This window comes from Lipotes vexillifer, unplaced genomic scaffold, assembly GCF_000442215.2.
Source record: "Lipotes vexillifer unplaced genomic scaffold, Lipotes_vexillifer_v1.1 scaffold2136, whole genome shotgun sequence".
NCBI classification, from domain to species: domain Eukaryota; kingdom Metazoa; phylum Chordata; class Mammalia; order Artiodactyla; family Lipotidae; genus Lipotes; species Lipotes vexillifer.
The window spans coordinates 208,525-235,289 of record NW_006792995.1 but is presented as its reverse complement, the minus strand read 5'-3'; the positions used below and the strand labels follow the sequence as shown (position 1 = coordinate 235,289).

Genomic DNA, 26,765 nt, shown 5'->3' with positions numbered 1-26,765 from the left:
AAATATAAATGATGGTGGATGATGATGGTATGATTTCCTTTCTGGAATAGGTCTATTTTTCTCTATTTTCCATTTCAGCTGCAAAGATCACGTGCAACTTCTGTACAGATGAACAAGGATATTTTTATAAGATATTTTAAAAACTTAGAAAAAAAAAAAGAAAACAACAACAACACAATCACCCTACGTCACCAGAAGGGGGAGCCTCTGTCCAGTGCCTGCTGTTTCCATCCTGCCCTGGGGCAGGGCACATGGTGGAGGTGGGGTGCCTGTTCAGACACTCGGAGGACGCTGTACCTGTTCGCTCATGGTGTTGATCCCATCGGGCCCCAGGAGAGACACTGCCTGCTTCACCAGGTCCGTCCGTCCACAGTTTAGCATCCGGAAACCCAGGTCCTGCTTAAACTTGGCTTCGATGGCCACTGCGTCCAGCTTCCGAGAAGCGCAAAAGCAGTCATCGGCCCTAAGGAAGGGAGAGATGGTCAGGTGCGTGCAGCAGCTTTGCCAGGACTGGCTCTCGAGGGCCACAAGAGTTAGGAAGCACCAAGGAGACTTCCCATTTGCTTTTCATGTCAATTGCTTGTTTCTGGGCTCCAGTTAGAATATGGATGTTTCTTGATCCTTGTCCTTTATAACTGCTGCTTATCTGTCTTATCTCTCCTCTGCTCCCACAGCATATTGAGCTAAGAATAATAATGGCTAATATTTACTGACTGTTCACTATGGTTAAACTCTTTACATGAGTTAATTCATTTACTCCCCACATAACCCCAAGAGGTAAGTACTATCATTACCCTCTCTTTTAACCATGGGAAACAGACACAGATAAGGGACTTGCCCAAGGCCACACAGCAAAAAGCAGTGAGCTGGGATGTGAGCCCAAGGCAGTCTGTGGAGAGCTGACCTGGGTATATACTCTGTCCCCCTGTCCCCCCATCACAGCATATACTATTTGCCTCTTTCCTTGTCTGACTTCCCCTCCAGGCTGGGGACTTCTGAGAGCAGGGACCTTGTCCAGCAAGTCTCTGCATCACAGTCCAGACAGCACCCAGCACATGGAGGTGTTAAAAACGTTAGCCGAGTGAACACAGAATGGCTGAAGTCTCTACTTTCAAAGTGGAAGCGGGGCGGAGACCTGGCAAGATGAAATAAGAGTACTAGTGGTGAGATGCTTTGGAAACTAACCGAGCCAGCTGGGCGAAGTGAGCCAGGTTAGGGAAGGGTGGGGAGAAGAATCAAGGAATTCAAGAAGGGGACACAAACTACGCTCGCAAAGGATGTTACTTCCTTCTTATGGTGAATTGTCAAATCAAATCACCAAGTATTTACGGAGCACCTGTTTGCAAGAGGTGCACAGGAGCACCTGTTTGTAAGAGGTGCACAATGCCTGGAAGGGGAGAGGGCATGGGCCCTGGCAACCATAATGCCATGTGGCAATTGCAGTGATTGAGATGTTCAGAGACACACACCAAACAGAGCCTAGGGGATCCAGCAAGGCTTCCTGGGGAAGGTGACCCCTGAGCTTTGTCTTTTTTTTATATATATCTTTATTGGAGTATAACTGCTTTACAGTGTTGTGTTAGTTTCTGCCGTACAACAAAGTGAATCAGCTACATGTATACATATATCCCCATATCCCCTCCCTCTTGAGCCTCCCTCCCACCCTCCCTATCCAACCCCTCTAGGTCATCACAAAGCATCGAGCTGATCTCCCTGTGCTATGCGGCTGCTTCCCACTAGCTGTCTATTTTACATTTGGTAGTGTATATATGTCCATGCTACTCTCTCACTTCATCCCAGCTTCCCCTTCCCCCACCTGTGTCCTCAAGTCTGTTCTCTACGTCTCCGTCTTTATTCCTACCTCGCCACCAGGTTCATCAGTACCGTTTTTTTTAGATTCCATATATGTGCATTAGCATATGTTATTTGTTTTTCTCTTTCTGACTTACTTCACTCTGTATGACAGACTGAACTGTGTCTTAAGTAAGGAGAGAGAGGGACAGAGGGTAGGAGAACTTGGAGCAGGGCTTGCATGAGCAAAGGTATGGACACGAGACGTGGCGGGCTCTGAGAGCTAACTATGGAGGTTTTAGTGTTTCTGGGGCATAAACTTCCAGGCAGAGGGCCAGAAGCTGAGGGTGGGGAACTTTACTTAATCCTAAGACTTTATCCGTTAAGAGCCACTGAAGGTTTCTAAGCAGGCAGGGGAGTGATATGGTTGGATGGCCAACTCTGGGAGACCGTGGAGGATGGATTTGAGGGGAGCTGACCCTAGAGGTGGGGAGATGTTAGTGCTAAAAGAAACAGCCAAACAGAAAGAAGTCACTGCCCAAGTGTGAAGTGACAAGGGGCTGAGTGAAGGTAGTGGGTGCTGCGACAGAGCAGAGGACGAGGATTCCGTCTTTTCTACGAGCAGGTGCCCATTTCTCAGGTGATGGCCCTTGTCCTCAGGCTGGTGAGCTACACGCCCTGCATCATCAGGAGTCTGTGCTGTCCCGGACCCCTTCATATTCCTGCTCTTTGCTAATGCTGGGCATGGATACCCAGGAAAGGAGCCAGGGGTCCAGAATTCCTGGTTCCACTCCTGCCTCTAAATAACCCACTTTCTGGTGTGAGGAAGGGTTAAGTTTGCCAGGGAACTAGCTTCTTGTTAATCCTGGAAGGAAATGAGACGGACTGTTGTTCTGAAAGTTTATGGCACTAAGGCTCCTCAGTACGGCTAGGATCTGGGGCAGAGGACCTGAGGGACGAAGAACAGAGGGAACCTTAGGAATCAAGTGGGATGGGTGTGCCCTTGATCCTTCACTGGGGTCCTGACCTATCATTCATCTCAGCTGGCAAAGGAGCCTTGGAGGAAGGCTGTCCGGAAATAGGAACGCAGTCACAGGAGATGTTAGGGCTCTTAGAGGACCAGAGGGCGCTGATGTAGTGACGATGGAATCCAGAGAAAGAGGAAGCTTGGTGTTGACGTGGGGTCTACTCTGCATACATGCTTCAGGAACTGTGTGTCCAGCCAGGCCATCCGAGGGCTTGTTTGTATGACAGCCCTGGGAGGAACTAAGAAAGGTATTTAGGAGACTTGGACCTGGACCCTGGACTCCAGGATTAGACCTTTTCATGGCAGGTCGGGGAGCCAAGACTACCTCAGTTGGAAGACTCTCCAAGGAAGCCTGAGAGCTCTCCAGGTGTGGGTAGGGGAGGGCTGAAGACCCCGGGTCTGGCTTTAGACCATGGCATCAGCACCCAAGATGTGAACTTCTAAGGACACATAATGGGGCTGTGCCCTAGGGCTTCTTGGTCCAGTTCATGGGAATTTGGACTTGGGGTTCTTACAGCTGCAGTGGCCAGATTTAGCAAATAAATATACTTTAGCAAATACTGAGTGACACAAACTTATACTAGAACATTATTCACTGTTTATCCGAAATTGAAATTTAACTTAAAAAAAAAATCTGGGAAAGGGCAGAGCCACGTGCCATGATTTGAAAAGAACACACGGTGAGATCATGGATCCCACTGAAGTGTAGACAGCGCCCATCTCCAGGGGAAGAGGGGAGGTGCTTGGTGTGGCAGTGGGCTTCATCTAAGGGACACATGTTCCCCGCAAACTGGTTAAGGCAGATGCTTCAGGCAAAATGAACATGACAGAGAGAAGGTGAGAGCAACAGGGTGAGATCCTGGGGCACACATCACAGAGGCTTCCGGAGAGGGAGAGATGGGGGCCTGCAGGTGTCGTACCGAGGTGTCTGGAGCCTTGATGCGGGTGTGTGTGTGCAAATCTCGGGGAGGTATCTGATTTGACTAATTGTAAGGGAAACCTTTCTTCTAACAGACCACTATCTAATTCTGGAAGAGGTTGCTTTGTGAAATCAAGAGCCTCCTTCTTGGGGAGCAAAGATGCTGTGAATCGTCCCCGTCACTGAATTTGCAATTTCCTCTCTCCTGTCTGTGTCCAAGCCCCTTCTGCTCTCTTCAATGCCTGATTGACTCTCTCAAATAAGCATCTTTTCCGGAATCACACTAAATTCCATGTGGCTGGATGAGGGTTACTGCGGCATGTCCTGAGTGTGGGCACCAGGAGGGGAGGTTACGGAGGAGAGACACAGACCCTACCGCGTGCTCACGGAGCTCCCAGACTGGTAAAGCGATAATTCCTGGAACAGCAGGAGAAGGGTTTACCAGCTACAAAGGTCCTTGATTTTAATTAGAAAGAGAGAAATGGCAAGAAAATTACTGTCGCTAAGATGATGATGATGATGATGATGATGATAATTGTTATTATAGGAATTCAACGCTTATTGAATACTTACTATTGAAATCTAAGCTCTTCCCATGTATTAACTCATACGATCAGTACAACAAGCCCACAATGTAGGTGATATTGGGAGCCCCGTTCCAGAGATGAGGAAACTGCCCAAGTCACAGGGCTGGTAAGTGGCGAGCCAGGATTTGACCTGGCTGATCTGAGACCCCAGCCTGACACTGGCACTTCTCCATCATGCTGGCATACCCCCATATACAACTATCTACTGGACCAAACTGCTTGGATGGCTCTCAGACCCTCAAATTGGGCCCGTCCAGAATGGAGCTTTTTATGTCCATCCCCACCCTCCATCCTTGTCCTCCGGTCATCCCATCTCCGTAAATGGCACCACCGTCCACCCAGGCGCTCAGGCCAGAACCTTCTCTCATGCCCATATTCATTCCATCAGCTGTTAATGTTCCCACCCAAATCCCAAATCCGCCCACTTCTCTCCACCTCCACCACCCGCACCCTGCTTCTAAACACCAGCATCTTTTTTTTAAATTGGGGTATGGCTGTTTTACAACGTTGTGCTAGTTTCTACCACACAGTGAAGTGAGGTAGAATCCCCTGGGCTATACAGCAGGTTCTTATTAGTTATCTCCTTCATACATATTAGTGTATATGTGTCAATCTCAATCTCCCAATTCATCCCACCTCCCCACCCCTGCTTTCCCCCCTTGGTGTCCATACAACACCAGCATCTCTTGCCTAGAGGTCGTAATTTCAGTCCTATTAAAGTGCTTATAATGCAGAGTCTTTCAGGTCTGGGCATATTTTAATTCTTAGGCCTGTGATATCCTAGACAGCTGCTGACAAACAAGGACTGCCTTGCACCAAGCAGAGGCATAAGAATTTGTTATGACAAATTCTCATGACAGTGCTTTGGCTTGGGTCATTAGCAGGGGAGGGTTGGGAAGGGACAGTTGTTTAGACTTTTATATATTGGAAAGTTGTATTTTGAAATGTTTTAATAAAAGTTTTCTGTGTGAGGGACTTCCCTGGTGGTACAGTGGTTAAGAATTCGCCTGCCAATGCAGGGGACACAGGTTCAATCCCTGGGCTGGGAAGATCCCACATGCCGTGGAGCAACTAACCCCATGTGCCATAACTACTGAGCCCACATGCCACAACTACTGAAGCCCAGGCGCCTAGAGCCCGTGGTCCACAACATGAGGAGCCCACGCACCACAACGAAGAGTAGCCCCTGCTCGCCACAACTAGAGAAAGCCTGCGCACAGCAACGAAGACCCAACGCAGCCAAAAATAAAATAAAATAAAATAAATTTTAAAAAAGTTTTCCGTGTGATTTCACTCTTCTCTCTATCCAAACCAGTCTCTTACACAAGGTGAGAGTGAGCTTAAAACGTCTATAAGGGTAATTCCCTGGTGGTCCAGTGGTTAGGACTCTGCGCTCTCACTGCCGAGGGCCCGGGTTCAATCCCTGGTCAGGGAACTAAGATCCCACAAGCCATGGAGCATGGCCAAGGAAAAAAAAAGTCTACAGGACCATGTTCTGCCTCTGCTTAACACCTTTCAGTGCCTTCCCATGTACTGAGAATAGAATCCAGCTCTCCATGCATGGCCTGCCGGGCTCTGGAGTACCGGCCCAGCCCTGCTCTCCAGCACTTCCCTGCCTCCTTCACTCTGTATGAGCAATTCTCCTCTCTCTTCTGTACCTTCAGCTGGCCAACATCCGTCCTGCCCGGAGGACTTTACTCATGCTGTTTCCCCTGGCTAGAATGCCCTTCCCCTGGCTCTTTGCAGGGCTGACTCCTTCTCTTCCCTCAAGTGTAAGCTTGGAGGTCATGTCCAAAGGATGTCTTCTCTGACCATCTAAAGAAGGTAAGTTTCTCCCCTACCTCTGTACACCTTGGCTCCAGGTCAATTTCATCTGTCTCCTTCTTGGCACCTTTCAAAGTCTGTGACTATTTTATTAATTTATTTTTTCACTTGTAAAAAGCTTGTTTTTTTGTTTTTTGGTTTTTCTTCCATGAGAATGTCAGCCTCCTGGGGGCAGGACCACATCTACCTTATTGTCTGTTGTATCCCCAACAGTGCCTGAAGCATAACGGCATTAACAGATGTGTGATCCATGCACAACCCACCATTCATTCTTGAGAGCAGACCCCAGGAAGCGTCTGTTCATCAAGAATCCCTTGGCCATACAAAGTAAGTAATGATTATGGTTACTGAATTCTGCCAGCCAATGCAGGCAAGCAAACTGAAACAGGTAAGAAACATTTTCCATAGCGGTATGTGAAAATGTGGCTTTCTGTTCAACTGGGTTTGTTAGAAAATTTAACTCTGCAAAGTCTTAATTCCTGCAGCATTCTTGCAGACACGACTCAGAGCTCCATTTACTCTTTCTGGAAAGTCTCTGAGGGATCTGCCCCAGAAGACCAGCAGGTTCCCCGTGGCCTGGGCAAATGAGCATGCCTGCCTAAGTACAGGACTTATTTATGTAGAAATCTATTAAGCCGGTCACCTGGGGCTTCACTAGAAGGTGATCAACTTTGTGGTTTTTCCCTCTGAGTGGCTTTCAATGATGCCATAAAAAAATCTGATCAATTTAAGTAAGAGTGGTCAGCTACCAAGGTGGTCGATTTCTCTGATTTCTCAAGGACCTCGGCCCCAAGAGACTGGTTCAATATTTCCCACTAGTTCAGGAACGTGACTTCAGAAAGATGTTTTCCAGGAGGCCTGCAGGCCTGAGGACAGCAGTGATTGCACTGCCTTTTCTCCCCCGGGGAAGGAGGCGGCGTTGAGGTGAGAGCTGATACATTCTGCTGATATCTTGATGCAGTCCAAGTGACAAACGCAAGCTGGTGAGGCCTCAGACACATTTTATTCATTTATGAATTTTAAAAGCTAGCACAGAAGTTACGAGCATGAACTCTGGTTTTCCCAGCTCTACTGTTTAGCAGCTATGTGACCTTGGGGCAAGTTATTTAACCTCTGTGTTATTCAGTTTTCTCATCTGTAAAATGAGCTTTTAGTAACGATACCTTCCTTGTAGGATTTTGGGTGCGGATTAAATGAGATAAGGCACGTACAGTGTGTGGAAGAGAACAGAGCTTGGCACACAGCTCTCATTAAATGTTAGAGATCTCATACCATAATCATTATTACAAATCACAAAGCAAGGTGCAGACTGGAGAAAATACACTGTATTTCAAAGAAGCAAATGCAGAGACACGGAGACTAAAGAATGTTTTAGGAATAGCGCTTCTTAAGGTCTCAGATTAGACACTGTATTTAACAAACTCTACCAGAATAAAGGCGGTCCTTTTCCTAGTGGGGAAACCATGCCCCCAGAAGGGCTGTCATTCCTGTCCTGTATGCTTCTGCAAGCAAACTGTAAATGACGACAGAGGTTGGGGAGGGAGGGGGGATGGGAGTCACACTTGATGAAAGCACAGTTTCTGGAACAGAAACAGCCAGAGCCTCTCAGGATGCTATGGGCCTGACCAGCCAGGCTCCCAGACCCTCTTTCCTCCTCCACCACCAGGACCAATCCTGACCCCGCTGGTACGAGAAGGTAACCTGCAGCTCCCAGGATCCCTGAGCTCCAGTGGAACTCTGCTAAGCCCGCCCCCCAGGGTGTGTGCTCAGAAGCCAGACTGCCTGGGTTCACTGCTTGGCTCTGCCCTCACTCCCTGGGTAATGCTGCACAGGTCACTCAATCTCCTTTATTTTTCTCCTCTGTAAAATAGGGACACTAACATTACATGTTTTACTTATCCAACAGAGAATTAGAAAGCAATGACCATGGACCAGGCATATTGTAAGGGTTTTTTTACAAATATCTACTTGTTTAACTCTCATGATATCCCTATGAGGAAAGCATTATTATTACTAACCTATTTTACAGATAAGGAAAATGAGGCACAGAGAGGTTAATTAATTTGCTCATTGTCACACAGCTAATAAGGAGGAGTCAGGATGTGAACTGAGACAGTCTGGATCCGGGGTCAGTCCCACTGACTAGTCCGTACTGCTCAGCTCTTAGTGATTTGCTGGCAACCACTGGGCTTCCAAAGGGACTCCTCATGACCCTGCGATCTGAACTCCAAAAGGCCTAAGCAGTTCCCATAACCATGACTTCCTCATCAGTAATAAAAAAAGCTACACTTCACTGCACGCTCATTATATGCCAAGCGCTGTACAAAGTGCTTGGTTCCCACAACTTCAATGGATTCTCTCCTTGAAGGAACTGCTGGAAGCTGAAGCCCAGGTTTGAGTGTCTGACACCAAAGCCTGTGCACCTACGCAGCAGGCAGAGCCCAGGCCCCAGCACCAGAGTCCACATCCCTGTTTGGCTTTTTACTTGCTATCTTGGGCAGGTAGCTTAACCTCTCTAAGCCTCTGTCTCTCTATCTGCAAAGCAGGCTTGACAACAACAGTACTTAAAGTCTATATCTGCAATGAGGATTAAAGGAGGTGATACTTTCGAACCACTCAGCACAGTGTGTAATCATAATTGCCTGATACATGGGATGCATATTTATTACGATACTATTATTTTATAATTGCAGGTCCTCTTTCTAGGGATTTAATCAGGCCATCTGGAATCTCCCCTTTCCCCCTGCCCCCTCCCCTATCCTCCAACCACACAATCCTCCAGTCCCAGGGCAGGTCTTTCCTTGCCCCTCGAAGCGATTTCCAGCTATCCCAGAGCCCAGCCCCTCAGAGCCCAGCCCTCATGTTTGCTGGGCCTTGTGAAAGCTCTGCGGTTTCTCTCATGGCTTCTCACTTCCCTTTCCCCGTGTTTCTATTCTTGTTCATCAAGGTCTCGCCTGGCAACCTGAGACAGAGCAACTTTCGAGACCCTTCTCAGAGGCAGTGGTCTGGGGTAAATATTTAGTAAATATTATTTACAGTTTCCCAACACACTGTAGTTAATATAATACTACTACTACTAACTGACATTTATAGATAGCTTTCCATGTGCTAAGCATTTCACATGTAATAACCCATCTCATCCTCAACATAGCCTCAAAACTGGGCACTGTTCTTTTCATTTTACAGATGAAAAAACAGAGGCATGGAGGTTATGTCACCCACCCAAGGCCACACAGCTTGTAGGTGGCAAGGCCTGGTTCAACCCAGGTGGTCTGACTCCTGAGCCCATGCTCACTTCTTGCCAAAACCCTTAAACCCAAAAGGCAGGTTTCCACATGCCCATTTCACAGGTGAGAAAACAGAGACCGAGAGGCGTTAAGTAACCTGCCCCAAAGTCACTTGGCTCTTCTATCTCCAAGTCACCAGACCTGTCTCGTCACAAAGTTGGACCTAAGTAAGACTCGGGTTGGTGAGGAGTCCCACACCTGGTCCCAGCCCAACTCCTCAGAATCCAACACATCGAATGCCACGAGCCACACCCTGGGAATACAGAGGGGCCAATAGGATGAGATTTCGGCCCTGGAGAACCTCAGAGGCTAAGCGAAGTGCCATGATTCATTCATTCCACATATTGAGCACCAGCTACAGGCCAGGCGCTGGGTTAGGTGCTGGGGTCCAGCAGCAAGTGGACCAGACACGGGCCCTGCCCTCCCAGGCTGTCATGGAGAAGGATATTAAGCAAGATGTTTGGCTACATAGGTGACTATGTAACTGGAAATGAAGTTGCCTAGGGTTGAGAGTACAACACTAACTCAAAATAGTAACTGCAGATCAAGTCGCCATCCCTTCATATTTCTCCGTGGGCATGGAGATTTCTGACACCCAGGAGCAGACGACAATGCTGATTTCATTTATCTGCCGACCCTGGAACTCACCCAAGGGTGGCAGAAAAAACTATTCATGAAATGGGAGAGTAGTACACACGTGTCAAGGTTTTTGTGAGGAATCAGTGAGAGGGTGCATACGAATCTATTCTTGCTATGCTGGAGGTACTGTTTGAATACAGATACGTAACTGGAGATGTGGGATGTGTGACACAGACTATGAATTTCTAGAAGATGTGGGCCTATGTCAGTCATTGGAAATGCAGGAGAAACATTACAAGGAGTCAGCACTCCCACTACCTCTTTAGGAATTCAGGGTAATGTTGTGTTGTCTGTGAACAACACCTAAGCTAGGGATGGAACGGGGTTCATCTTGGGCAAACTCTGATTCATTGGATGATTAGAGTAAAGGTGTTAAGCAGGATTCTGAGGCCATGACCAGATTTAGCCAAGAAAGAGGAACCCTACAGAACAGGGGCCTACATAATGGTTCTGAAAGCAACTGGTAAGGCAGGAATAGGCCCACTGGTTTAAGTCGTGGCTGTACCACCCATTAGCTGTGACCTTGGATACATCACATTTCCACTGACAGCTTCAGTATCCTTATCTATAAAATGGGGGTGTTGGGCTAGTCAAGCTCTTGGGTGCCTCCAAGCATGGACATTCTCTGAGTTTATCACATGTTTTCTGGTGTTCATGTACCACTCTTTACTGTGCAACAGCTTTTCTCCCTGACTCCATCCTGACATTTTAGCTTCTTGGTTTTTGCTCTAATTTCATGCAAACACTTATTACTGTAGCCAAGAGGATCACCTGGGAAAGAAATGTGTCTAGTTTCCCAGCTTACTGGGCACCTGGATGAGGTCAGCTTGAGGAGAAACAAGGCCAAGAATTTACCAGTTTACACTTTCATTTAAAAGCAGCCCAGTGGTTCTCAAAGCACAACAAAGAAAGCCACACTCTGTCCCTGCTGTGAAGCACAGGAGTCTGCCTGGATGAGAATTTCAGGAAGGAGGGAGAGGTGCTGGGCTTGGGAAGGGCAAACTCTAGGCCAGTGCAGTCCTAGCACCTATGCTGCTGACTGGCACAAGGTTTGAAAACAGTTGGAAAACTCTGATGTGGGGCATACATATGCCTAGCTCTTATCTCACTTCCAGCTGGGTCCACTCATTGGTGTTCCCTGTCTGGCTCTGGGGCATCTGAGTTTGGACCGTGGACTAGGGAAGGGTGATATGGGATAAGTTCTAGTATCATAGATGGGTATTAAGGAGCTAATGATTTAAGAAATCTTCATTAATTCATTCTGATCACCTATTGTATGTCAAGCAGTATGCAAGGCATACTAAAAGTATTTTATTGGTTCTCAAATAATAGTAATACTAGTAATAATAATACCAAACACATTAGTACTTATTGTGTACTAGGAACTGTTCTAATTTTATTATATGTGTGTGTGTGTGTGTGTGTGTGTGTATGTATGTGTATATATATACACACACCCACACACACCCACATACATACTCGTTTATATATGTGAACTTATCCAATCCTTACTTTAACCCTAGAAAATTTATCTTTGCTGCTCAGAAGAAGAAACTGCAGCACAGAGAGGCTAAGAAACTTGCCCCAGGTCACAGAGCCTGAAAGTAGTAAGTAGAACTGAGATTTGAACCAGGCAGACTGTTGCTGGAGCCCTGTTCTTACTGCCCCACTCCCCTGCCTCTCTGTGTTACCAAAGGCCTTCCATGTTCACTTAGATTCTGTTCAAATGCTGCGTGGGTAACTACTAGATGCTTGGTCCTGAGTTGGGTGCCAAAGAAATCTAAATTCCCAACCACAGGCTTCAAATTCAAGGCTGTCTTGCAGTGGCCCCTCTGGAAAGTTCCCCATTTCTCAACCATTTCTTCCTTCTCACCATTCCAGCCACAGGGTCTCTTCCCACTTCATATACACATTTCCCTACCGCTTTCTTGCCTGCATGCATGGTGTGTCCCTCACTGCAAATTCTCTCCCCCGAATCCTGCTTTCCTTCAAGTTGTATTCTAGACCCAAGTCCCAGATCACAGCTTCTGACCTGCAGAATCCCAGAAGGTCAGTGCTGAAGGAGAGCACTCAGCTCAACTCTCTACCTTCTTCAGATCAGGAAACTGGAAGCCTGAGAAGGGTTAACTAATTTTTAGGGGTCAAAGATGTATTTAGGAGCAGAATTCACGTCTTCTTTTAAGGTCATTTAGCAAGTCTCTCTATGGATGGATACCTGTAGGTTTTGCAGGGCAGTGATTCTCAAACGGGGGTGATTTTGTCTCCCAGGGGACATTTGGCATTGTCTGGAGACATTTTTGGCTGTGACAACTAGGGACATGCTACTGGCGTCTAGTAGGTAGAGGCAAAAGATGCTGCTAAACATCTTACAATGCACAGGACATCCCCCACTACAAAGAATGATCCAGCCCAAGATGTCAATAGTGCTGAGGCTGAGAAACCCTGGTGGAGGGAAATACAATTTTTTTGCATCATCTCTTATGTAGTGCGCAGTTCCCATTACAGGATTCTGTAACCGTGAAAATAAAATGGAACCTTCAGAAATGAATCGTGAAATGGAAAATCAGAGGACTGTAGGCTTCACTTGGATAGAGGTCCCTGGCCCCCCCCTCCTCAACACATTTTCCCAAGGAAGCCAAATTCCTTTTCAGAGCCTTCAAGTCCCCCCAGTAATGAGTTTTTCCTTCTCTTCTGGGTAGCAAAAAGATGAACAAATTGAGACCACTTTGTACTGAAGTAAGTCACACCGAGATCTCCGTGCACCTTTGTAAGAAAATTATATGATTGTTGCAACTGGAACATGCAATGCTTGCAAAGTTCCTAGGAGAAATCTTTGTCCAACAATCGTGCTCGCTTGCTGTTTAATGCTGCTACTAAAGTACAGAAAAGAGCCAGCTCATTAAACCTGCCTTGGATAATGTAACAAAAGTGTGATTCCACGTCCTTCTGCCAGCCAATCTCTTCTGCCTCGTGAGATATAGCAAGGGACCTGGGAGCTTTCTCCTTCTTAGAAGTAAATGCTCAGTTAGTGGCAAAACCCACTTTGTTTACCTCCTCACCAAAAAAGAAATTCTGGGTCTGTTCAAATATGTGAAAAAAGACATCTCAAATGCAAGGGCTAGGAGAACAAAACTAGCGTGTTATATCTGAACGTGCTGTCATGTTACTTTGAGTAGAAAATAATGAAGCAGAGTTACATGTCTCTTGCTCTGGTACCATGGCTTATTTTATTTATTTTTTGTTTCTGTTTTTTTTTTTTTTTTTTTTGCGGTACTCCCTGTTGTGGCCTCTCCCGTTGCGGAACACAGGCTCCGGACGCGCAGGCTCGGCGGCCATGGCTCAGGGGCCCAGCCGCTCCGCGGCATGTGGGATCTTCCCGGACCGGGGCACGAACCCGTGTCCCCTGCATCGGCAGGCGGACTCTCAACCACTGCGCCACCAGGGAAGCCCATGGCTTATTTTAAAGGAGTTGAAAATAAGGCCTAATCCTACAGAAAGGAGTCACCTTTGATTTTGGCAGCCCTTAATGTATCCCTTTTTGGCAGAGACTCATTGCTCTCCTCCAGAATCCTTTTCCTCCTTTATGTGTTGTCCTTTATGTGTTGTAGAACCTTAATTTTTAGCTGGGCACGTGGCTGCCCAGATAAAGACTACATTTCCCAGGTTCCCTTGCAGCTAGACATGGCCACCTGACTAAGTGCTGGCCAATAGGGAGTAAGGGGAAGTGATGGTGTACAATCTCTGGGGCATGCCCTATTTTACATTCCCTCTTCCCACTAGATAGATGTAGTTCTGGTGAGTGGGGCCATCCATGTCGGGCCATGCAGAGAAAGGTATCACCTAAGGGACCACAGAGCAACAAGAGGGAAGGTGCCCGGGACCCTGACCTCGAGTTGCCATAACAGCCCAGACTGCCTATGCCTGGATTGTTAGATGAGGAAAATTTTAAGCTCCTATCTTATCCAAGCCACAGGTACTTTGCATGTCTGTTATAGCTAACGAATCTATATCCTAATTAATCCATTCCACAAATGGTTCTTTAAATCAATTCAATGAAGCACACAGGAAGTACTAAATATATGCGGGCTATTGCACTAGGTGCTGGAGATTCAAAGATGAAACACCATCTTCCAAGGAATTCTAGAAAGAATGGATAGTCTTCTTTATAACAATTTTCACAAATAAACATACCAGTTCCTGAGATGTAAGGGCAAAGTTCTAGTGTTACAATCCCAAAATTAATTCCCAGTAACACCAGTCCCATAAACTGCTCTATGACAGATCTGCACATTATTTCTGTAAAGGGCCAAAGTAAACATTTTGGGCTTCGTGGGCCATGTGGTCTCTGCCATAACTACTCAGCTGTGCTACGGTGGTGAAAGCAGTTATAAACAATGGTAAACAAAGGGGTATGGCTATTTCCCCATACTTCTTTTACAAAATTAGGTGGCAGGCAGCTCTAGTTTGCTGACTCCTCATCTATGGTAAAAGAATTTAATAGGATAACCTTCTTTTGGGGATTTACAAGAAAGACAGGATGTTAAAAGCTCTGAGAGGGACTTCCCTGGTGGCACAGTGGTTAAGAATCCGCCTGCCAATGCAGGAGACACGGGTTCGATCCCCGGTCCGGGAAGACCCCACATGTGGTGGAGCAATTAAGCCCTTATGCCACAACTACTGAAGCCCGCATGCTCTAGAGCCTGCATGCCTCAACTACTGAGCCTGCGTGCTGCAACTACTGAAGCCGGAGAACCTAGAGCCCATGCTCCGCAACAAGAGAAGCCACTTCAATGAGAAGCCAGTGCACCGCAACGAAGAGTAGCCCCCGCTCGTCGTAACTATACAAAGCCCGCGCAGCAACAAAGACCCAACGCAGCCAATAAATAAATAAATAAAATAAAATATACAATATAAAACAAAAAATAAGAAAAAAATACTGAGAATTTTTTAAAAGCCTGTTTAATTTTATTTAAGCCAGTGTTTCCCAAATTTATTGAACCACTTACAACTTTTAAAATAATGCTTATAAATATCCCAGAATTGGCCTTCTCAATGTGCTGTTGCAAACACCAGCTAAGTAACTTTTATTGTTAATAGGTTATTTTAGGCATACATAAAATATAGAGTAGTACAATGATGCCTACATGTTCACCACCCAACCCAGCTGAAAAAATAAAATACTACAAGTACAAAGGCCTCTGCACACTCTTCTTGATTCCATCATCTCTTCTACCTTCCTGATTACCAGCTCCCCTGAATTTGACATTTATAATCAGTCATGCTTTATACTTTCTACTACTTTTATGAATTCCTAATAATATATAGACTGTTTTGCATGTTGGTAAGCTTTATATAAATGTTAGCACTGTACCCAAATCCTGCCTCAACTTGCTTTTTTTGCACAATATTATGTTTCTGGGATTTAGTTATATAATAACATGTAGCTCTAGTTCATTTATTTTCGTAGCTACTTTGTATTCCCGTGAATGAACATACCAGCATTTATTCATCCGTTCTCCTGTAGAGAGCTTGTTCCTTTCTCTTTTTCTGTACTTTGCTATTACAAACACTGCTTCTATGAACATCTTTGTACATATGGGAGAGTTTCTGTAGGGTATAGACTTAGATAGGTGTTTAGGTATGTGTTTTCAAGTTTACTTGAAAGTGGATTCAGAGTCCCCTCTGGTGATGTTTAAGAGTTCTCACGCTTCTGTATCTTTTCTCAAATCTGATATCGTCAGACTTTAATTTTTTTTGCCAATCTAACGGTTATGAAATGCATACTGGGGTGTGGTTTTGAATTGCATTTCTAGGATTACTAGTGAGGTTGAGCCTTTTTCATACATTTCTTGGACTATTTCTATGTTAATTCTTCACAGGGATCCTTGGCCTCGGACGATGCTGACAGTGTAGGTTGACACAAGAGACAGACGGGCATCCAAATTCCTAAGGGAAACTAAGGCTGGAAGCTAATCCTTCCAAGGTGAACCAGTGGGCCTCACTCAAAAGTTACTTTCCCATTTCCCAATGCCAATTCTTTGATTGGAGTTACTTTTTTAGTCAAGACTTGGTTCAAATCCAAGATGGGGCTCTTTCTACATGTGATGGTGGGCAGGTTTCCCAACCACCCAGAGTCCCGGTTTGCCCAGGTGTGAAGAGGAAAATAAAGTCTCTCATGCAGTTGGGGGAAACTGAACGCAGTGCAAAAAGCACCCAGGACAGTGTCTGGCCCATGACTCGCAATCATTCCCTCTGTTATTCTGTGAGATATGGGAGAGACGTGAGCTGAAACTCCACTCATTTCCTTCACCCTCTGCATGCCTCAGTTTCCTGCGCAGGGAAAAGTGTCACCACCATTTGCACACAGAACATCAGACCACAAAACTGAATAATCTTCAGAGTCAGAAAGGACTTTGGAGATCACCCAGTCTGGTGGTTCTTAACCTTTCACAGGGTGATTTAGTGAGCTGATGAGAGGCTAGTTCACTTTGGAAAAATGGCACAATATGCTCCAAACGTTGTGCTGACTGCAAACTTTCTGAAGGATAGGACCCACTCTTTCATTGTTACCCAAAACACCATTGTCATGACCTTATGTGAAGGACTTTGTATAAGGACATGGCTTTGCAGTAAGTACTGGTTGGCTGGCTAATTGCTAAGGGAAGATAATGCTCCTGTGTAACTAATATTTTAACCTAGAGTTTGGGAAATTTGCTCACAGATAAGTAAATAAGCATCTTTGACAGAAATTTAACAGACTCAAGAGGGGAACCTCCCCCCCACCACAAAATCCCTGTTCCCAGGAAGCCAAATCCCATATGGCAAACTATATACTCTCAAGCTGCCAGCCTGAATCTGAAGCCCCAGTTTGGAAGTGAGCCCCAAATGCCATTTAAGATGTAGTTCTCTGTGTTGCTGTAAGCACCAAATGTATTTCTGTTTTGCTTTTAACACTTGGAAACGCCAAACAAATTCCAAGTGTCGGCAAACTGTCTGCTGCCGCAATCTGGTTTCTGCCCACACCGGGCTGTCGAAACTGCCGTTAAAGGATCTGGTGGCTCCTGCACTGCCAAGCCCTGTGGCCTCCTTTTGGTCTGCATTTTCTCTGCCTGTGGATAGCCTTGGATCCTGGTGACCCCTCCCCACCTTAGTTTCCTAAGTCTGCTACCTTGCTTTCTTCAGGCTGTTCTTGGACCTGGGAGTCCTCTTCCTTCATCTCATGATGATGCCTCTTTGTTGGTCCTTTTCCTGGGCTTCGGCCCCACCCATGACTTCAGGGGCCACTAGTCTGCCAGCGTACCCCGCAAAAGCCTCTTTAGTTAAGACCTCTCTTCTGAGTTCCATGCCTGAATTTCACCTACCTACCACTGTTTCCATGTTGAAGCCTTGTTGCCTCTGAATTAGTCCAGGACGTCTTAGTCTGTCACTTCTAGTATCACCAACACACTTGATAACAGCCTTTTGCATCATTCATTCATTCGACAAGTATTTACTGGGCCCCAGCTATGTGCCAGGCCCTGTGGTAGGCACCCCAATCAAGGAAACTGATTTCTGGCCCAGCCCTAAAGAGAGAAGGAGGCTACTCTCTGAGATAAAGTCCAAGCTGTGACTCTTTCTTCTGAAATATTCTATGCCCCCCTCCCCTAACCTCTGCTCACTTGGGACAAGACCCCACTGATGAGGGACCATATTTGTTGTCTATGTGTCTTTCTTCCCTTCTTTTATCTCTTCCTGCTAGTGACCTCATCCAAGATTGCAAATGCAGCTGGTGATGTATGATCAACTGCTTTGGACAAGGTCCAGGACTCCAGCCAATGATGGCTTTCAAAAATCTCACACGTCAGAGAAAATATAAAACTTGAGTATCCAGAGGAACTCTAAAGTCACTGGAATAGGGACAGTGGCCCCCAAGCCAGTCAGCCCCGGCTGTCTTCCTGCACTCTGGGGGGACTGAGCCACCAGCAGTGGCAGAAGGGCCAAAAGACACACCCGACTGCAGCGTGGGCTACAAACCATATTCCTGACGGCAGACTAGCACATCTCTTCAAGATATATATTTCTCCTCTCCCTCAGAGGAAGTTGAGGCGATTGTTTTTGGCAATCGAGAGGAGCTGACCTTCTTGGTCCAGAGTAGGGCAGTAAGGATAGTCACTAATATTTAATGTGCATTTACTATGACACAAGTATGCTACATGGTTTTCATGCTACATGGTGTTAAATGGTTTATATATATTATTTTACTTAATTCTTCCTATAACCTTATGAGGTGGGCATACTATTGTGCCTATTATATAGATACAGAAACTGAGGCCTAGAGAGGTGAGTAACTTGCCTAAGGTCACACATAGCGTAAGCAGTCGAGCCGAGACTGGAACCCAGGCAGTCAGGCTGCAGGGCCTGCACTCCTAGCCACTCTGCTCTGCTTCTTCTCTAATTAGATGATAACACGAGCACTTAATTCCCTGGCAACCTTCCTCCAATGGAGGAGCCTGACACAGACTCTCATTTCCATGGACAACCAAGTGGGCGGCATCTGGCACTCAACATTTTCAAAACTGACCCCATTATTACTTCTCTGACATTATCCTTGTCCTGTATTTGTTAAAAGCACCCCTAGCTACACACTCCCCTCAGAGTCAATTTTTTTTTTTTTTTTCAGTATGCGGGCCCCTCACTGTTGTGGCCTCTCCCGTTGCGGAGCACAGGCTCCGGATGCGCAGGCTCAGCGGCCATGGCTCACAGGTCCAGCCGCTCCGCGGCATGTGGGATCTTCCCAGACTGGGGCACGAACCCGTGTCCCCTGCATCGGCAGGCGGACTCTCAACCACTGCGCCACCAGGGAAGCCCTCAGAGTCAATTTTTAACGTAAAAGTTTGGTGAGGGGAAGAGGTATCACAGGTACATGCTACAAAGTCCAACAGTCAAGTAAGTTTCCCTCCCATCTCTGTACTCCTGTGTAATGGGTTGAATTATGTACTCCCCAAAAGATATGTTGAAGTCCTAACCACCCTACCCTGCATCTGTGAAGTGAATGTGACTTTATTTGGAAACAGAGTCTTTGCAGATGCAATCAAACTAGATGAGGTCATTAGGGTGGCCCCTAATCCAGCATGACTGGTGTCCTTTACAGGAAGATGGAAATTTGGACACAGACACAGAGAGAAGACAGCCATGTGAAGAAGGAGGCAAGGATCGGAGTGATGCTGCCACAAGCTAAGGACCATGGGGGCTACCAGAAGCTGGAAGGAAAAGGAAGGATCTGCCGCCAGACACTTCGGAGGGAGCATGGCCCTGCCGACACCTTGATTTTGGACTCTAGCCTTCAGAACTGTGAGACAATAAATGACTGCTGTTTTAAGCCACCCAGTCTGTGGTACTTTGTTACAGCAGCCATAGAAAACCGATATATCCAGTTTTCTAATTCCCCTCCTTGGCTATGACTCTGGTTATTGGTTTCATACCTACCCTCTCAGACACAGCCTGAGCACGGAGAGCAAATACTCATGTATGTATTTCACACAGGGTGACATGTCATACACTATTCTTTATGATCCTTTTCACTTGATAACACACCAGAACTAACATTTTAAATTGTGGTAAAGTATATATAACATAAAAATTGACCGTTTTAACATCTTAAGTGTATAGTTCTGTGGCATTAAGTACATTCACATTGTTGTGCAATCATCACCACCATCCATCTGCAGAACTTTTCATCTTCCCAAACTGGAACTCGGTACCCATGAAACACTAACTCCCCAGGCCCCTCTCCCCACCGCCCACCAGGGCCACCTCTAACACTGCTCAGTCCCTCCCCGCCCACATGTGCCCCCAAGTCCTGCTGCTTCTATCTTCTCTGTTTCTCTAGCATCTCTCCATCCCTACTGCTTCTGTGTCACTCTGGCTGTCAGCATCTCTCACCTGGATCCCTATAAGAACTTCTTGACTCGAGGCCCCTGCCCACCTCAGCCCATCTTTCCTGTCACCACCAGCCCCCCTTTCTAAAATACAACTCTGATGTCAGTCCCATACTTAATCATCTGTGACGGCTCCTACCTCCTGCAGGATATAGTCAAAAGTCTTCGGCGTGGCATACAAGGCCCTTCCTGGGCGGAATTCAGCCCGGCTTTCTGCGCTGTAGCCAATGCCTTGTCCAGGGCCTGGACCACAGGAGGTGCTCAGAGCAGTGTGTTCTCAGTTTGAATTCCTTGTTTCCTCCAACACACATTCTCACCTTGGCCTTTACATACATGGTTCCCTCTGTGTGGACTTATTTTTTCTAATGCCTTTTCTCCATTCCTCTTCTAGCTTCACCTTCTCTACCTGATAAATCTGTTTGTTCTTCAGGATTCAGATCAAACGGTACCTCTTGCATTTCGAGCTCTCCCAGACCTAGATCTTTACTGCCTTCTATTAGAGCGCTTACCAGATTTTTCTGTAATTCCTTCGACCTCTCTGCCCACCCACCTCCAGTCTAACTCACAATAGGCCAGGTGCACAGTGGGTGCTTGGCCTGTGTCTGCTGAGTGCAGGGCGGCCTCGCCAGCTCGGCTCCTGGAGCTGTGCTGTGGCCTGTGCCTGACACTGTTAGGGAGGACAGCTGAGCCCAAGAGCAGCCCTCCTGGGGTCAGGGAGAGGGCAGCTTCCTGTCTTGCAGGAGGCGCTAATGCACTGACATCAGTGCAGGGGCAGCAGTGGTTCCAACGAGGTCACTCGGGGGCTGGCAGCACAGGCTTAATGCCCGCTGGAGGTGAAGGAGCTGACATCGCGAGGCTGCACTTCAAGCTGGAGAGGCTGGGGAGCAACAAGGACAAGGGCTCTCCAGGGGAGAGGTGAGTGTGGGTCCGGCTCTGAGAGGCTGGAGAGGCTTCCAGGGCCCCACAGAGCCGCGTGCAGGGCCCAGGTGCTTGGCCTCTGCAGGTGACCTTTTGAGGGAGAGAGGAGGGAGGCCCAGGTCTGAAATCAGGGGTCGATGTGGACTTGACCAAGGGAAATGGCTGGTGTGGATGTGGCTCCAGATCTCCCCCCCACCAGCCCCGGCCCCCAGTTTTCTCCATAAGCCCCTGGCCAGGATACCAAGTATTCCTTTACAGCAGGCATGTGACACTGTCCCTTCCTCTCCGAGGTCCCAAGGTGCCCTGTTCTTTTCTCCTCAACTCCTCTCTACCCCAGACTCTGTTTCACTTTCTTTGTAGTACTCAGACTCCGTGAGATTATTTTGCTAATCCGTTGGCTACTGTCTATTACTGGTGTCTCCCCAGCAGCAAGTAAGTCCCAGGGACTCCGTCTCCTCTGAGCCCAGAATAAGACCTGGCTCCATACAGATGGGGCAAGGAATGGGTGGAGAGCATCTTTCCTTCTGACACCAAGGGCTGGAATTCCCCTCATCTGGGTGATCCTCTTCTTATAGGGCCACGGGTGCTTGCAGGAACGAGGACCGGTGGCTCCAGCAGCACCAGGCCTGCCTCCTACGTGATGGGCAGCAGCTGGGTTTTCCCTGACTTGGTGTCCCTGGGTCCCACACAGGTTCTGGTGGGCCATCAGCACCCAGTACATTTTTGGCCCATGTTTGGCAAATGAACCCAAACTTCCAGCTGTCCTTATAGGGCTGTGTCAGAGGCACCAGAATTTCACTTCAGGTGCTGCTGTGGCGTAAACTTCGCCTTAGAACCTACCTTGACCCAAACCAGACAAATAACAAAACCTATTAACCTCAAGGGGGGCCAAGGAGACCTGGGAAGGGTTAAAAGGGGCAGACCGAGCAGTGGTGCAGTTTTTAAAATTCATATGTGAACTCTTACCGAGGTTCCCCACCCCACGAAGCAGTTGTCACCCCGTCTTTACAGGGGATGAACCTGGCCCTGTCAGATGGGCAAGATGACCTGCCAGAGGTGACCCGTTAGAAAGCAACAGACCCAGATGAGAGCATCTATTGTGGGGTTTGGCCTTAGGTGCTCAAAAAAAATGTACCAGAAGAGCAAAGGAAAGAACATAATGACCCAGGTCTCCGTCCTGATACTCTTAGCATCCTATCACCCCAAACATCCATTCTGGACTGCTCAAAATCTGGTTTGAATTTAAGAAACACTTGCAAAAAGATTAACCATTTCCTGGAGTGAGCTCATCGTTCTAACAACCCCCAATTCTTGTTGGTAGGTGCCATTTATCAGCGAAGATAGGATTTGAGAACACCCCTTACTATCGTTATTTTAACACAGCCTCACTCTGGAGCAGAAAAACTGCCCCTTAAAAATATGGGGAAAACAACAGTATTCACTCTTTGTATTTCTGAAATGTTTCAAAACCAGTTATTAATAAGAAAATGTACAAACTGCTCCAGGATGTATTATTTGTTCTTTCCTTTATTCTTACTTCCCTCTTCCCCCACTTCCCAAAGGACATGAAAAAGAAAAGAAAGGGCCCAAATTCCCAGGTTTCAATGATCTGATACTTTAATTAAGGAAGACTAAATGGGTCACCTCTGTCAGCTTACAATCTGCAGCTGCATTAAAGGGTGTTCCTTTGGTATAAACCCAATAGCCATGGTGAGGCTTTACTGCAGCAGAATAAAGACAAAAGCAGAGCTCCCATAGGACTGACCAAGGTCACTGTGAAAACCAATGTAGCACTAGCGTCAGACCTGGAATTCCTTGACTCTGCTTGCTCTGTCCCGGCTGGTGTCCAGGCTTCCTCTCCACCAGGAAGCCTCAGCCAGCTGGTAGGTAATTACATGTGCTAACAGTCACTGACACTCCAGCTGCCAACACCACGTCCCAAGTTCCCGCATCTGTTAGAACACCAAACTACCCACACTTTTCTAAGGCTGATTACTTAGAGAGGTATGTTCGGCTCCAAATGAGTCAGAACTAGGAGCCTCCCTGGCAACTTTGAAGATGAATGTCTGGGAGGGTAGAAAGACAACTCCACTTGCCAAGTCCTCCATCCTACACCTCATCTGCCTCACAGTAGCTGTATGACCTTGGACAAGTCCAATAACCGCAACTAGCCTCAGTGCTTCTATCTGTAAAATGGGATAATAAAGTCTGCCTTGTGGAATTGTTGGGGATGGCACACCATGAAGACTGTCAGTGCAAGGTAGGCGTCCAATACCTATTTGTTGGCTATCTGAATGAACAAAACTTCTTTGGTCCCATCCCCTGAAAACTGGAGACAGTAATTCATGTCACACTAAATGTGATTGGGAGATATATGTATAGATGTATCTGTATGTTGACCAGACTGAAAAATAGGTACTCTTTAAAAAACAACAACAAAAAAACTGGCTCATTGTATCATGTACTGAATTTGGTCTAGTTAATGGAACTTGTCTTACACTTACGATTTAGGAAAATTTATGATGAAACACTATATTTTAGTTTTCTCTTGGAATATGATTTCCAAACGATGAAAATTTGGCTGGAACAATCAATTCGTATAGTTTCTACACACAAATCATCATCCTGGAGACAAAAGAGTCAAGAATTGAGAGGTAAATCACTAAAAATAGCCTAGAGACTCAAGTGGAACTTTGTTTCGCTGCTCTAACTGTGTGCATCTTGGCCTGCCAGGTTATCACAATCACATCCCGAATGGCAGGGCTGATGCCTCAAACTGGACAGACATTGAAATGGAAATCCTTGGTGTGACTGTCAAACGGCACATATCTGGTCACTAGACCATGTAGCAAAGGCTCAGTGTTGGGGAAAGAGCATAGTGATGACAGCAGCCCTTGGAGCTCCTGTTCAGTCTATGGAATTAGTATATGAAATAGAAGCGTCTGGAAGAAGGTTATCAGCATCCACCAAGAGGGCTGACTCTAGGTCTAGGGTGAGGACCAGAAAAGCTGGTTATATCTCTGGGTGTCTGGGTTTGATATTCGGCTCCTAACTCTGTCACTTAGTATCTGTGTGATGTTGGAAGAGTTACTTAATCTTGTTGGCCTTGATTTCTTCCTCTGTAAAATGGGGAAGCACTACCTTCCCAGATAGCAAGAGTGTTTGTTTTGAGGCTCACATGAGAAAGTGTTAAGATAAAGCAATATCGGGACTTCCCTGGTGGCGCAGTGGTTAAGAATCCCCCTGCCAGTGTAGGGGACATAGGTTCGATCTCTGGTCAGGGAAGATCCCACATGCCGCAGAGCAACTAAGTCCGTGCGCCACAACTACTGAGCCCATGTGCCACAACTACTGAAGCCCGTGTGCCTAGAACCTGTGCTCCGCAACAGGAGAAGCCACCGCAATGAGAAGCCTGCGCACCACAACAAAGAGTAGCCCCCGCTCACTGCAACTAGAGAAAGCCCGCGCATCAACGAAGACCCAACACAGCCATAAATAAATAAATAAATAAATAAATAAATAAATAAATAAATTTATTTATTTATTTAAAAAGAAAAGATAAAGCAATACCTATGTATGAGCCTGCATTATTACTGCAGGGATAGTAGAGGTTTAGGGTAATGTTCACTTCCTTTTAGGCATTGTCTGTGTGGGTCCTTCACGTTCATGACCCTGCTTTGTGCTTGCACCAGTCTCCGAGGGAGCTGCTATTATTATGTTCATGTTATGGGTGGGGAAAAAGATCCAGAGAGGACAACAAGCTTGCCCAAGGTTGCACAGCTAATTAGCCATGGTGGTGAGATTTGGACCCAGGCAACAGGACTCTGGAGCCCAGGCTCCTAACCCTTAGGCTGTGGGGTTTCCTGAGAGCCTGACAAACAAGAAGTGCTCTGCCGGCAAGAGTTAAGGAAGCATCTTACTTTCCCTGCCACCCAGCAGTTTCAGGTTTGCTGCAAGGAAGAGAGCTGGAGTCTGAAGGTCATCCCAGGTCGGAGCTGGGGACAGTGAGCACGGGCAGTGGGAGTGAGCCTGCAGGTAGTGTAGCCATGCCCATGAAACAGGAGGCAGGAGAGTCTGGTGGGCAGAGGATGGGCTTTGGAATATGAGCTACAAGGATCGCATCCCTGATATCTCCACCTATAAGCTGTCCCAGCAACGGCTTCCCAATCTGTTGAAATGGGAAGCTTATACTAACCTCAGGAGGCTGCTTCAGGGCTCAAAGGAGACAAGTAATGAATGCAAATCTCTTGTTGCAATTAATAACAGGCACATAGTACGTGCTCAATAAATGGCTGCTCCCTTGTCTCTCTCCCTGAGACCTGTTGTTATTCTAGGTGACAAGATGTAAGGGATGGTGGCACAGACAGATTCTGTCTAGACAGAAACCTGAGGAAAGTACAACTCAGTGGTTAGAACTGTGGGGTTCTGGGGGTCTGGGCTGCCTGAATTCATATCCTGGCTCCACCACTTACAAGTTCTGTGACCTTGGGCATGTAACTTAACCTATCTGTGCCTCAGTTTCCTTATCTGCAAAGTGGGCATAATAATAATGCCCACTTCATACAGGTTGGAGAATATTCGATATTAATCAATCTGTGTAAAGCACTTAGAACAGTGCTCAGCTTATGTTAAGCATTCAATAAATGCTTGCTGACTTCCATCAGGCCCCTGCATGTTCCTGGGCTGCGGGGCATCTCTGGGCCTTCAATGGGCTATACTTCATACTGCAAACCCTCTCTTTCCTTGAAGACCTCCAATCATATCCTGGAAGGGTGGACATCTCTGCAGCCTGGCCACATCACAGGCTAGATGAACTTCAGAGGAAGGACAGTGTCTCATCTGGTGGGCAATGGGGATTTGAAAATGGTGACAATGACCACCTGGACAACAGTGCAGGGAGTCAAGAAAGTACACCACATATGCACACACACCTATGTCTGAGTGTCTGTATTTTCTGCGTTTAGAACCAGGTTTTGACTCAACTGAGCGAGTTGTTTCCTTTCTTTCACTTTGGATAAATGTGAGCCCCCTGCATGGGGTCTCTGAGCAGCCCGCGAATAATTCCCACCCTGATGCAGGAGAGACCTGGATGCAGGCGTGAGAGACGGTGGGAGAGTCGCTCCATCCCCGTGCAAGTGAAAAAGCACAGGCGGGCTCTGACCCAGCCAGAAATTCTACTCTGCAAGGTTTTGCTAGAAAACTACAGGAAGACAATAATTTACTTCTAGCAGAGGGAGGGGCAGAGGGAGGGAGAGAGAGGGAAGGGGGAGAATAGAAAAGAAAGAATCGAATCAAGGCACAGCGACATCTTGCAATCGGAGAATCAGGAGCACTTCCACAGAGGCTTGCTCCCGTCCTCCTCCATCCCTGCAACTCGAGTAACCTGGTCATTGTTAAGCCGGCGTCTGTCCTTTAAACCGGCGAAGCCTCGATATCAGCGACGGCTAGGCTGCCGGCGCATACGGCCCCGGGCGCAACCAGCCCCGAGCCCCACGGGCTGCGGCCGCTCTCCCTGCACCCGGATGCGGGCTGGGTGTGCGGGGAAGGGCGCCCTCCCTGCGCCCCGCCGCCCCCGATCTCCGGCCCGCCGCCCTACCTGAGCTGGCGCGGCTCGCAGTCCACGCCGGGCAGCAGCAGCCGGGCGGCCTGGCGGACGTCGTCGCTGTCCATGGAGAAGCTGCGGCGGTGGCCGGCGTGCGCCACGGCCACCCGGATCCACTCCATCAGTGGCGGCAGCACGAGGAAGGGCCTGCGGCGGGGGAGGGAACGAGACGCGTTAGGGGGGCCGCGGCGGGAGCTGCCGGCTCAGACCCCCCCCCCCCCCCCCCCCCCCCCCCCCCCCCCCCCCCCCCCCCT

The 26,765-nt window shown here is 47.4% G+C and overlaps 1 protein-coding gene and 1 non-coding gene across 3 annotated transcripts in view; one reads left to right on the top strand and one right to left on the bottom strand.

The window, feature by feature from the left end:
- Positions 1–26,765, bottom strand: part of ABTB3 (ankyrin repeat and BTB domain containing 3) — a 122,192-nt gene that overhangs the window by 46,889 nt on the left and 48,538 nt on the right. For both annotated transcript variants that reach the window (XM_007466189.1, XM_007466190.1), the window contains 2 exons: positions 26,506–26,658; positions 298–463 (listed from right to left, as the gene is read on the bottom strand). In XM_007466189.1, the coding sequence (XP_007466251.1) occupies positions 298–463; positions 26,506–26,658 (319 nt within the window). The remainder of the gene's footprint in view (positions 1–297; positions 464–26,505; positions 26,659–26,765) is intronic.
- TRNAE-CUC (transfer RNA glutamic acid (anticodon CUC)) lies at positions 5,687–5,759 on the top strand. The gene has a single exon. It is a non-coding gene; the product is annotated as a tRNA-Glu (tRNA).